A 13292-nucleotide genomic window follows, 5' to 3' on the forward strand; every position below is an offset into this window, starting at 1 on the left:
ATTGGGGCTGGCCAGGCATCCAGAGATGCTTTATTAAACCTCATTGTGGGGTCTGGGTTGGGGCTGGCCAGGCATCCAGAGATGCTTTATTAAACCTCATTGTGGGGTCTGATTGGAGCAGGCCATGCATCCAGAGATGCTTTATTAAACCTCATTGTGGGGTCTGGGTTGGGGCTGGCCAGGCATCCAGAGATGCTTTATTAAACCTCATTGTGGGGTCTGGGTTGGGGCAGGCTATGCATCCAGAGATGCTTTATTAAACCTCATTGTGGGGTCTGGGTTGGGGCTGGCCAGGCATCCAGAGATGCTTTATTAAACCTCATTGTGGGGTCTGGGTAGTGGCTGGCCAGGCATCCAGAGATGCTTTATTAAACCTCATTGTGGGGTCTGGGTTGGGGCTGGCCAGGCATCCAGAGATGCTTTATTTAACCTCATTGTTGGGTCTGGGTCGGGCAGGCCTGGCCTGGCATCCAGAGATGCTTTATTTAACCTCATTGTGGGGTCTGGGTTGGGGCTGGCCAGGCATCCAGGGATGCTTTATTAAACCTCATTGTGGGGTCTGGGTTGGGGCAGGCTATGCATCCAGAGATGCTTTATTAAACCTCATTGTGGGGTCTGGGTTGGGGCTGGCCAGGCATCCAGAGATGCTTTATTAAACCTCATTGTGGGGTCTGGGTAGTGGCTGGCCAGGCATCCAGAGATGCTTTATTAAACCTCATTGTGGGGTCTGGGTTGGGGCTGGCCAGGCATCCAGAGATGCTTTATTTAACCTCATTGTTGGGTCTGGGTCGGGCAGGCCTGGCCTGGCATCCAGAGATGCTTTATTTAACCTCATTGTGGGGTCTGGGTTGGGGCTGGCCAGGCATCCAGGGATGCTTTATTAAACCTCATTGTGGGGTCTGGGTTGGGGCAGGCTATGCATCCAGAGATGCTTTATTAAACCTCATTGTGGGGTCTGGATTGGGGCTGGCCAGGCATCCAGAGATGCTTTATTAAACCTCATTGTGGGGTCTGGGTAGTGGCTGGCCAGGCATCCAGAGATGCTTTATTAAACCTCATTGTGGGGTCTGGGTTGGGGCAGACCTTGCATGCAGAGATGCTTTATTTAACCTCATTGTGGGGTCTGGGTCGGGGCAGGTCGTACATGCAGAGGAGTCATGGTGTCTTTCTTGCCCTACAGCTGCCGCAGAAGATCACAATTACTGCAGAAACGTCGAGGAGGAGCCAGTACCCTCGTGCTATGTGACTGGCAAGAGGGGCATGCCAGAGAGGCGCCCATGCAGCATTCAGCCGTGTCCAGGTGAGTGGGTGAACAAATGTATACGTTATATAGAACCACAGGCAGTGCCCATGCAGTGACAAAGCCAGCATTGTATGCAGTTCCAAATAATGAACCATGGGGACAAAAAAAAGACAAATTACATATTCTCCCCACCCTCTAAAGCATCTTCACTTCACCATTCCCTGCCTTTACCATTAGATTTGTTCTGCATTTGCATTCTGGTTATGGAGGTACTGGCAAGAAACAAGAAAATGCACGAGGCACTGATACTCACTAGGGAGTAACGGGGGCCCTAGAGATATACTAGGAAGACAGGGGTCCGACCAGACAGTCTTTGCGCACTCAGGAGTGTGCAGGCACACCACTCCTGCCCTGCTCTCAGAGCAGACCCGCCCGCAACCAAACATAAATTGGTAATAACGGAAAGTTATACAACATATTAATGTTTTCACACTCTGTGCCTGTCCCCTCAAGTGCTAACATAGAACTAGTTCTATTAACGTGCAAGTGTGTATTCTTTACTAAGTGTCTTGGGTGAAGGCAGTGATGGGTTTAAATTATATTGCGTGTAGAAACACTTGGACGGATTCCAATTTGTTGGAATGGTGTAAGGTTGTCCTGTAACCAAACTTTTTTATTTTTTTCGAATGTTTAGGAGATAGTAATAAAGATATTGAGTTCTGCATCTAAAAAAGCATTGGCATTTAAATGTAGTACCGTATTTGTGATCCTTCCCATCACGTAATCGGACAAGTAAATAATCTCTTTCTAAGAATAGGGTACACCACCTGCTGTCCCACCACATCTGTCCAAGCAAGAGCAGGCCACCTCCAAACATAGGGCTGGTCCTGAAAAACATATCTGTAAATCCCACTGACCTTTCAGAAACTATGGGGCATATTAACAATATTTTGGTGTAGGGCAGGGCGTCCAGCCTTCTAGCTGCGCTTCCCCATGTCAAAAGAAAAGATACAGTGCATTCCTGTCCTTTCTGCCAGCGCCAGTGCACAAACTGCAGCCGAGCGCCAACGCCGGCACCCTGGCACCATGGAGCCATATATTTCTGATATTGTTAAACTAAGGCCAATTATGGCATGGATGAGAACTTGGACTAACCCGGAGGCAGCTCTGACCAGGGAAATAATTACAGACTGCTTACAAAGAGACCAGGCCCTACAAATCCCCGGGTTGAAGTATGTGAAAGACTTTCTTTAACAAGTATTGACCAGGGCCAGCTTTTTAATGATCCCTCCTTGATTGTAAATAGTTGTAAAATGAAGGTAAAAAAATTGCTTTTAGAAAAATATGTTGCTGACAGAAGTTGTGGCCTGGCAAAGAAATCACTTGCAGCCTATGACCTTGTAAGATTGGAGGGGGAATGGAATCATATCTGTTTTTTATGTATAGCCAAAATGATCGGTTTTTAATGTGCCGTTTTAGGCTCAATTGGTTACCAAATATTTTAGCTTACCCTGCTGGTTTTACCGTATCAATTGAGCAGAAGGGTGCCTGCGGCTGCGACAATAGGTCTCCGCAGGACACCCTTCATTTTGTACTTTTATGTTCATTTTATAGTAACCCCAGACGATTGTTTTTGGTAGACATTTTAAAGAAACAGAAATTCCGCCAAGCAAGAACTGCATTGTTGTTTTTACAGAAAGCCACTGATCCCCACACCCTATGTGCCATTTTAAGCTTTTTAAAAGTAGCAGTAAGATTGAGGAATACAAGAAATGAATTAGTGTTGTAAAATTATACCTGCCCCGTGAATCATATCCTCTCTTCTCTATTGTTGTTTTTAACACGAAAAGTTCAGGAATGAAATGTAATGAAATCTAATGAAATTTTATGTAATGTACTTTTATGAGGAATTTTTTATTCTTCGAAATAAAGATTTACATTACTTTACCTTCAAATTTAGTACCGTATTTGTGACCCTTCCCATTACGTAATCGGACAAGTAAATAATCTCTTTCTAAGAATAGGGTACACCACCTGCTGTCCCACCACATCTGTCCAAGCAAGAGCAGGCCACCTCCAAACATAGGGCTGGTCCTGAAAAACATATCTGTTAATCCCACTGACCTTTCAGAAACTATGGGGCATATTAAAAATATTTTGTTGTAGGGCAGGGCGTCCAGCCTTCTAGCTGCGCTTCCCTATGTCAAAAGAAAAGATACAGTGCATTCCTGACCTTTCTGCCAGCGCCAGTGCACAAACTCCAGCCGAGCGCCAACACCGGCACCCTGGAGCAAGGGTGTATGTGTTGCTGGCATGATTGTTTTTGTGCACGAAGGACTGCCTTCCTTCACAAAAACAATCAAAGTAGGCGTTTTACTTGTTCACATGGAAAGAGGAAAAAACTAGGAGAAATGTGAACATTACTTTAGTTAGGCGTTAGTTTTGGTGCTGCCTCAAATTTACGCTATGTTGTATATCTGGGGCAGTGTCAAAAACCATGAGTGTTGTGTGTGTGAACACCCACAGCAACACTTATGGGACGTCCTTTCCACACAAAGTAAGGCATCGCGCAAGAAATCACTGTCCACACCTCTTTAGGAGCAAGAAAGGCCACTTTATTTTAGGACAGGTGCATCATAAATTTCGTGAACACATTCATTATTTATTTATTTACCATAATTCAACTCTACAGTGAACCTACGAAACCTAAATCCCAAAACCCCGAACTAACTCTTGCCTACTACCCCTAGTACTACCCACTTCAGGATGGCCAACCCGCTCCAGGCTGCCCACCCCACTAGCAAAAACCCGCCACCCAGGAAAACCTTTAGCGTTTTATTGCCCCACCTAAAATGAAAAGGAAGGAGCACACCACAACTGCACCTGAAGAACTTTGCTAATCAGATCCCTGAGTTCTAGAAGGTAAAAAGAGATGCCCAAAGAAGATAGATGCACACCGTCCTCACAGAATAAATGATGTTCAGAGACGTTTAAATGGTAATGATCCAAACTGTAGATACCCAAATGGTGACAAAAAAGTCGCATTGTTCTATTAACTTTCCGTCGAGCCTTTTCCAGGGAGGAATGGTTCCTCGCCCCACGCCATTGCAAACGAGGCACAAACTCAGTCCATATCAGCATGGTGCTCACCCATGTGGTCTTGATGATTTCCAGATCTTGCTTCATTAATTTCAACAAAGTCAAACCAGAGAGTGAAACTAAGTCATTTTCGCCCAAATGCAGTACCAGGAGATCCGGAGGGCCCCCCAAACACTGTGAAACCAGAGCAGCCAAGGCGGGAAAAAGCCCACCCCAGCGCATGCCCCCCGTGCCATGCCAGGAGACTTCGTGCGTCATGCTGTTTAAACCAAGTGATCTCCCACAAAGCTGACTGGCAGCGGCTAAAGCTGCCCGTTTAACAAAAGAGTGCCCCAGTATCCACACCCTCCGCTTGGATCCGGCGACTGAGGGCCAAGGACCTAGGAGGAAATAGAAATATTAGACAAGCAAAATTGTACTATTTTCTCACATATTTTTCACAGCACTTGGAACGCCAACGACCAATGCGACGAATGTGTGACCAGTCCCACCCCAACCTAGCGGCCTCCGTCGCCGCACCAATTCTGAAGGAATGAGTACCAAATTGAACAGGGTCCCTCCCCAGGCGCAACAAAACCTTGCGTAAAACAGCCAACAACTGAGGTGCAACTATGGGACTACCATCAGCATGACAAAAAATGGGCCCCTGTAGAAAATGTTGGGAGGACACAAAAACTTCCCATTCTCCAACCGGGCAACATGCAGAAACACCACTCCTGCCAAGGAACACCCACTTGCCCCTCCCCATCTGGTCGGTTTTGGACGCCCGCAGCCACAGCCGCACTCTGTCATTTTCCAACACCACCTCACTGTCGGTCATACCTACCCTACCCCGCAACCCCAGCAACTCTGATGCCCGAAATGCCCCAAAGAACAACCAAACAAAACACAAACGAAATTTGGCACACTCAAAAGCATCATGGCAACACACCTCCAATTCCGGCAACAGCAACTGAAGCAACTCAAAAGTCACCGGCTGCCGGAGCTGCTGACCACCAGCCCGAAGCCTAGTCAAACCTTTCAACACTTTACGAACCAACACCCCCCCAACAGGATCCCTCCCCCACTAAAGCTGCCCATAAAAAGAAACCCCAGCCAACTTGCCAGAAATGGTTGTGGGCGATAGGCCCTTGTCCGCCAAATGTAAAACAAACTGTAAGATGTATTGTTCATCCGACAACCCGGCCCTGATTGGCTCCGTCAAATCCTTACCAAACTGCAGAAACTCATGCCAGGCCTTCACATAACCCCGCCTTGTGGAGTCAGCCACTGAATGTTCGACCAATTGGTGTACCCTCAATCCCCCAGGTCCCATACGTACTGTGGGATCGCCGTTGGTTCCAGGTCCGCCCCAGGAGCCAATTTGCGGAATTCGGACCACTGAAAGCGAGACAAAGAGTCAGCGATGCAATTAGAAGTACCAGGAACATGCCGTGCTTTAAAGACAATATTTAACTGCAGACACCGCAGCATGAATGCGCGCAGGAGCCGCAAAACACGCAAGTCACGAGCCTTTTGTTGATTGACCAGGTGGACTACTGCTAAATTGTCCACATGGAACAAGACGGAGCGATTCTGAAACTCCTCCCCCCAGAGATACAAAGCAACCAGCAGCGGGAAGAGCTCCAGAAACGCTATGCTGCGACCCTGTTCCTTCCAGTGCACCGGCCAGCCGGCCGCGCACCATCGACCTTCCCAAAATACACCGAATCCGTGAGCTCCCGACGCATCCGTGAACAACTGGACTTGCCACACCATGTCCTCATCCGCAAAAAACAAGGACACTCCATTGAACTCCTGCAGGAAACGAAGCCAGACAGTCAAATCAGCACGCACAGCGGTGGTAACGCGCACCCGATGATGGGGAAGGCTTGCGCCTGACATGGAAAGACCCAGACGTCTACAGAACGTCCTGCCCGCCCGAACAACCCGGCAAGCAAAATTGAGGTACCCCAAAAGCTTCTGGACGGTCCTCAAAACAACTTTCCGCTCCCCCAGCACCAGCTGTATGAAGGCAGACATTTCCTTCACTTTAGCCTCAGGCAATCTCGCTTCCATAGACAAGGTATCAATTTCAATCCCTAAGAAAGTCAGGGATGTACAGGGACCTTCTGTCTTATCCGGCGCCAATGGAACGCCCAATTCCTCCGCCAGAGCCTGAAAGGTGGTCAAAGCCGACTGACACTGCCCAGAGTGACCCTCCCCAATGAAAAGAAAATCATCAAGGTAATGACAGACCAGGACGTGGCCACTGACATAAGTGAAGCGCCACTGCAGAAATGTACTGAATGTCTCAAAAAGGGAGCATGACACTGAACAGCCCATGGACAACACCCTATCAACGTAAAAACTACCATCAAAATGCATTCCCAGAAGACTGAAATCCCAAGGATGAATGGGCAATAGCCGGAAAGCCGACTGAATGTCGCTCTTTGCCAGCAAAGCCCCAACACCAGCCGTGCGCACGAGCCGTAAGGCATCGTCCACTGAAGCATAATTGACAGTTGAGTCAGCTGGATCGATAAAATCGTTAATGGATGCACCCTCGGGCCATGACAGGTGATGGATAAGTCGAAACTCCCCTTCCGCCTTCTTGGGTACCACACCCAGAGGCGACACGATCAAGTCAGGAAGAGGACAATTCAAGAAAGGACCAGCAATCCTACCCGCTGCAAGCTCGGCATCCAGTTTTTTCCGCACAACATGAGGACTCTCTTTCGCAGACTTCAAATTGTCAGACCACCTACCCACCCTGGGCCCCTGATACCCAATCCGAAACCCAATCCGAAAACCCCAAGACAAAATCTTGGCAGCCTCAAAATCAGGATAATCCACTAACCAGAGATCGAGAACATCTTGCTTAATAGGAGTAGGAGCCCTTGTAAACAGCGTGCTGCGGCTGTCCCCTACCCCCTGAACCCCGTCCTTGATCACCAAATCGCTGGCTGGGAAAACACTGGGTGAGCGCATGCTTCCCCCCACACTGCGAACACTCATGCTTATACCTGCAAGCTGGTCTGTTACAGGAACCCCTGTTAAAATGCCAGCATGTGCCAGAGGAGGATGATTGACCTCTGCCCCAAACCCCCGCCCCAGACTGAGCGCGGCGAGCTGGAAAGGGCCGATAATACACTGGCTGCCCGCTAGCCGTGTGGGTCGTAGCAGGCGGGTGCGCCGAGGCCATCCACTGTAGCCATAATTCGGAATCAACCTCACCCCACGAACGCTCAGGAAAAGCGCTCATGCGCGCCCTGAATTCGTCATCATAGGACAACCAGGCAAAGCCACCAAAGTAACTGTGAGCTTTGCGAATGACATCGGCATATTTAAACATGTCTATCGCCTTCTCCGGATGACGTTGGCAATAAACGCTGGCATAGATAAGAAAGGCCGAAGTCCAGTTCTCTATCGACTTCGGAACACGAGGCCTCCGAGCCAATTCTAATTCCTCCTCCTTCGACCCCTCTTTAGCTTGTACATCTCTATGTAGAAGTCGAAAAACATCCACAAATGCACCAGACCATATGAGATTTTTTGTTTTCTCAGACAAATGGGACCCCAAAGGCATCCCCACCCCAGAATAAGGCAATTTCTTAGGCAGGATACTATCCTCCTTAACTGGTGTGGCAGCAACCCCCCCCAGCCCCTGCTGTAGAAACATCCCTTGCAACTTGCACATTAGAAACATTCGAAATTACCTGCCGCTCAAGCCTCGGTGCCAGAGCGACTCGCTCAACCACAACCCCATCACCCGTACCAATAGATCTTGTACTCTTAACAGGGAGACTCTCCCTGGGTTGCCACACAGACCACCACCCATCCTTACCTCTTGGCAACTGCTCCGACTGTGGTTGAACAGCCCCACGATCCCCTTGAGAAGGTCCAGACCTCACTGCCCCTCGTACTGCTGCATGGTCCGCTCGAGACTCCTGCAAAACACGAGAAACAGTGGGTTGCCCCAACCCACCCCCCTGGGCCCGTGCTGCCAAAAGCCCAACATCTTTGTCTCTCAATTCCCCTTCTTCCAAATCATCATCATGAAAATTCCCACAGAAAGCTTCATCAGAAAATGCAACTTGCCCACTGCCACTGGGCATAGCCCCATCACCAATACCCCCATCATAAAACTGCCAATCAATGTTCTGAAAGCTGTGTGCACGGAAAGCTGAAGAAGAGCTATCCGCTCCAGATAACTCCCCTGTAAGCCCACCACTGGAAACAGCCGTGTGGACAGTTCCCGGGCCCGTAGAAACAGCCAACAGCCGCCCAGCCGGAGGCGCAGGTTGAAAACTGCGGCCGCTCAAGCCAGACAAGGAAGAGTTCGTAAAACCATTCTCCCCCAAAGCGGGATAGCAATCACCCCCCGATGGACGACCCACCGACGCCAGACCAAAGACACCCCCCGACCCAGTCGCAGGGCCACCCTGAAGGCCACCTGGCCGGCCCCTAGGGACCGGGAACAGAGCTTGCCCAGGAACCGGGGGCGCCCCCCTGTGTAACAATCCCATCCCACCAGGGGCCAAGGAAGTGGGGGGGGCAGAATGGAGGCCAGGCGCACCCAGGGGCGCAGACTTGGTGGCCAGGGGGGGCAGCATGCGAGGTGCAGCACCCTCTGTATCTGAAGCAGGGGCAGGGGTGGGAGCCTCAGTGGAGGAATATGCAGGCAGCGCGGCGGTATGTGACCCCACATCTGCACCGCCCAGTGGTGGGGGGCAAAAAGTGTGGGGAGGAGCAGGGCCAGGCACCGGCATGGCAGGGGAGAGCAGGAAACATTGCCCATTCAACCAGAGGTACGGGGAAACCCCCTCCGGCAAAGGGGGCACCGGAGTGACGGAGTCTACAAGCTCTGCAGCAGGGGGAGGGGGCAGCGGGTGCCCGTGTAGATCCAGGCTCCGCCCCCGCTTTGGTTTAGGACCCGCCTGTGGCTTCCCAGACTTCCCCGGGGCCAGTCCGCCTGAGCGCGGAGTCTGCCGGCCCGCAGAACGCCCCCGCCTCCCCCCGGGCGCCCCACGTGGACCAGCACTGAAAAACGGTAAAGCACATACCTGCTGGAGGGCGCCCGGGGCACCCGGCGGGGGCTCCACAGCTGCCGCAGGCAAAACAGGCATAGGCCCGTCCGCCGGCATGGCCGCCTCGCCGTCTTCCTCCTCCGCCGGGCCTGTGGATAAACACGCCGTCACTGCCCTGGAAACACCTTCCGAAGCCTTGCGAGGGGGGCGGGCCATTCCGACCCACGCCTCCGCAGGGACACCCGGCCGCAGCAGGTCCTCACGCCCGGCCTCGCAGAGTATCTGCACGGCCCTTCGAACCTCCGCTGCTTCCTCCATGGAGCCAGAAAACAAGAAAACACACGCGCGCCGCAAAACAAAACCTCCCTTCAAGTTTCCTGCCACGCAGTTCCCAACCGCCAGCCTGCCTCCCTTATATCCCCTCCCCTAATCAGTCCCACCTGATGCCGTGATCCTCGCGCGAACCTACCCAGGAAGAGACCGGCTCGCGCCTAGCTCTCCCTGGGTCCCCCCTTGCCTTACTCTATATTTACATAGCCATGAAAAGCCACGTGGCCTCATAAAATGATAAATATGCCGGTTTGTTTCCCAGGTTAGCTCCAGCAATGTTGGTCACCTCACTCCGTGCCATTATCAACACTGGTTCCAGTCTAGGGATTTCATGCAGCAGCCTAAAGCATTCTGGGAGCAGTGGTTTTTATATTGCTTCCATCCATTGAACTGATTAGAATAACTTCCCCAACCGATGGTCACTCTACAGCGGTAGCCACCATAGCATGGAGTGAGCACTAGCGTGGTGGGGGGAAATTAATTCTGCACGTATACATCTGGAGTGAGTGCTACATGCGAGTATTGCCTGAAAGTACTGCACATGATTGGTGAGTGAATACTGTGTTAGTGATACGGAGTAGGGCGTCCCGATGCCAGTCACTGGGTCAGCAGTTTTTATTTATTTTATTTATGCGATTTTATATAGCGCGGACTTTACCCAAAGTTGTCAGGGCGCATCACAATAGGAACAGTAATGATACATGAGGAGAAAATTAGAAGTGAACAAATTACAAAAGCAAACGTTCAGTTACATGAATCAAAAGTGACAATAGTGAGCAACCAAAATACATGAGGTAGCAATCGGTACATTACAGGAGGAAAAAGTGATATGTGTGCAGGTTACAAAAGCGTACAAAGTACAAGTAGAGGTATAATACTGCAATAAATGGCAGTAAATAAACTGCAATAAATGGCATCCCTGGGCTTTGTTTTTAACATATCAGGGCTTTCTGGGAGTTGTAGTCTTGTTAGTTTCCACTGGCTCCTTTGTTCGTTTTTAATGACACCTACAGAAGCAGCACCCCGAATAACAAAGCGGTGTGAAAATTTGGTGTGACTATATCATTTTTGCCCATATTGGGTACGTTTTCGATTGTTATTGCTTGCTGTATAACTAGTTTGGGTAGCACGAGACATGCTGCCGTTGAGGAGTCTTTGCAGCCGGATGTCATTTGCGTGTTAGTGAGAGTTTCTTTAAGTTTGAGACTTCTGCAGTCACCACGTGTTCTCTGCTTGCTGAAGGAGCCGCGCGGCCTGTTTGTCTCGTGCCCCGGGGGTGTGTGCAACCCTTAGCCTCCCAGAGCAGTCTGCCCCGCCCCTTCTCACCCTCCTGCCCTAGGATTGGCTCCCGCTGTCTCTGGGCGTCGGAGCTCAGCCTCCATTGGCCGCCGGCATAGAGATGACTTCACTTTTCGAAGTCGATCCTGTAAACAACTCAAATTACAGTCTCCGCAGCATCTGGTTTGCTGTTTTACTTAATTTTCCCATATGTAACAATGCAGATTTACTTTATTGGCACGAGAAGTATTGCGCAAGTTTCCTCTTTGCTTTTCCAAACTGTTTATTGCGACGGATTTTTTTAGGTCTCCTTTTCTCTCACGGTAACACGGAGGCTGAGTCTCTCGATCTCTCTGCCTTGGATGTTATCAGCATTTTTTTTTATTGATTTACTTAATTCATGCATTTTTATATAGCGCGGAATTTACACTGACTCATAGTTTTGCCTCTTTTTTGTTTTCCTCAAGCAGTCTTAACTTTCCTTGTTGACTATGTCGAACTAAATTTCCGAAAATAGCTTTCCAGGAACTGATTTTGGTTCCTAAAATGCCTCTTCCTGTACTCGGAGCTCTCCAGTTTCCAAGCTCCCCGTGTTCCGAGTATCTCATTCGACCCAGGGTATGCATGCATAGTTCCTTTCTGAGAACGAAGTCCGTATTTTATAATGGAATTAACAGGACTTCAAGTCCCAAGATGCAAAGCAACAATCTGGGCTGTATGTCCTACTCGGGCATGGAGCTGGCCAAAGTGACAGCTCTGCCTATGTTGACTGCCAAGGTGGGTGCTGCCAGAAAGTGTGTCGTAGTGACATAGGATTCTGGATAATATTTAATGTGTAGCTGGTCTTGTGGTGCCTGGCACCTCCGGGCAGGCAGAGCATAGGGTAGGTGACACGCTCATCTCTGCGCAGAACTTTAGTTTTCATTGCAGTGTTCTCGCTGTCCTCTGCCTTGATCCAAGGCGCTTCAGCTCCCTGAAATTGGGGTTGGAATGGGAGACCCGAATAGGTAAAAAAAAAGTAAATCTCTTTTTTATTGATTGCACGACTTGAAAAAAAATCATCCCACATACAGTTATATACATTTGTACGGAAATTAAGGTTCCCAGGACCCGAATAGGTTAATTGATTGTAGGTAGTATTGACGTACTTCCCTTCAAGTATTTGAAGAATTAACTGACATTCTTAGAGCTATGCACAGCACAGGGACACCTGATTTATTATTGGTCCTGAAGAAACGCCACAGAGTCCCCACACATCTGCACTCATCATGAAAGCTATCTATAAAAGATCTCTGCCAAATAGACCTCTAGTGGGGTCCGTGGGGCATTGCAGCACCGGCCCCTCAAGGAGCTAAGCCCGATGATGAAGCATGTCACCCACACAGGTGTCTGAGGAAGCATGTCACCCACACAGGTGTCTGATGAAGCATGTCACCCACACAGGTTTCTGAGGGCACTACCTTCCAATAAGGAAGACTCCCTCACTCCCGCCATAGTCCAACCAGACATCTTTCTCAGGAACAGTTACCCGCCTTATGTACTAAAACTGGTAGTGCCTGGGAAATTTGCTCAAATTCAGGAGGAACTTGAAAACCGGAAGGAGTTTGAAAAGAACTTCTTTGTAAAGGCATAAGATTAGACTCCCCGCCTCGCTGTGAATGCTATTACCGTGTGTTTACAGCAGTGCTTAAACTGTAGACTCAAAAGTCCAGAACTTGAAGATTTTCTTAGGAGCCTGTTGCTGGCGCTGCCAAGTTCAAGGGTTGTCAAATACCCATATCGCCTAGTCTTGCTTCCACCCAGGCGTGCAACGCCCATTGGGCTGAAAGGGTTTCAGCCCCCATCGTCGTGTGTGTCAGCCCGGGTCGAGACAACTTCCTGGGCCCACACAGCCGCACCTGAGTACTTCACAGGTCTTTAAAAGACCATTTACTTGTTAACAAGGCTTTGTTGTGTTTTCACCCCTTCTTAGAGCCCCTGCAGCTCCACTCTTCCTACTGCTTGAAGACTTAGCACCCCCGAAATATTTATTATCCCCTCCCTAAATGTGGCTCTAGTTGCGCCTCTGCTTCCACCACCCTGTGTTTTTATCCACTTGCAGCTTCTATTTCATGACTACGTTCTGTGTCAGTATTTTCTATCTTTCTATTCATTCTTTCTCCGTTTCTGTCTCTTACTCTGGGGAAAAGTCTGATGATGAAATACAAGTCCTGGTCTCCCAAAATGACGTCCAGTCCCGCTCCCTCAGCAGCACAAAGAAAGCACTCGTTAGCAGCTTTCTGTTTTTAGATTCCCTAGCTGAGCTTCTTCTGCCAGCTAGCGGCCAGGGTCGG

The 13292-nt window shown here is 49.7% G+C and overlaps 1 protein-coding gene across 1 annotated transcript in view; it reads left to right on the top strand.

Annotated features, from left to right (window-relative positions):
• The window catches only part of PIK3IP1 (phosphoinositide-3-kinase interacting protein 1), a 42986-nt gene that overhangs the window by 11973 nt on the left and 17721 nt on the right, over positions 1 to 13292 (top strand). The window contains exon 3 of the mRNA XM_086942833.1: positions 1181 to 1300. Coding sequence (XP_086798959.1) covers positions 1181 to 1300 — 120 coding nt within the window. The remainder of the gene's footprint in view (positions 1 to 1180; positions 1301 to 13292) is intronic.

Source organism: Lissotriton vulgaris, chromosome 11 (genome assembly GCF_964263255.1).
Source record: "Lissotriton vulgaris chromosome 11, aLisVul1.2, whole genome shotgun sequence".
NCBI lineage: Eukaryota > Metazoa > Chordata > Amphibia > Caudata > Salamandridae > Lissotriton > Lissotriton vulgaris.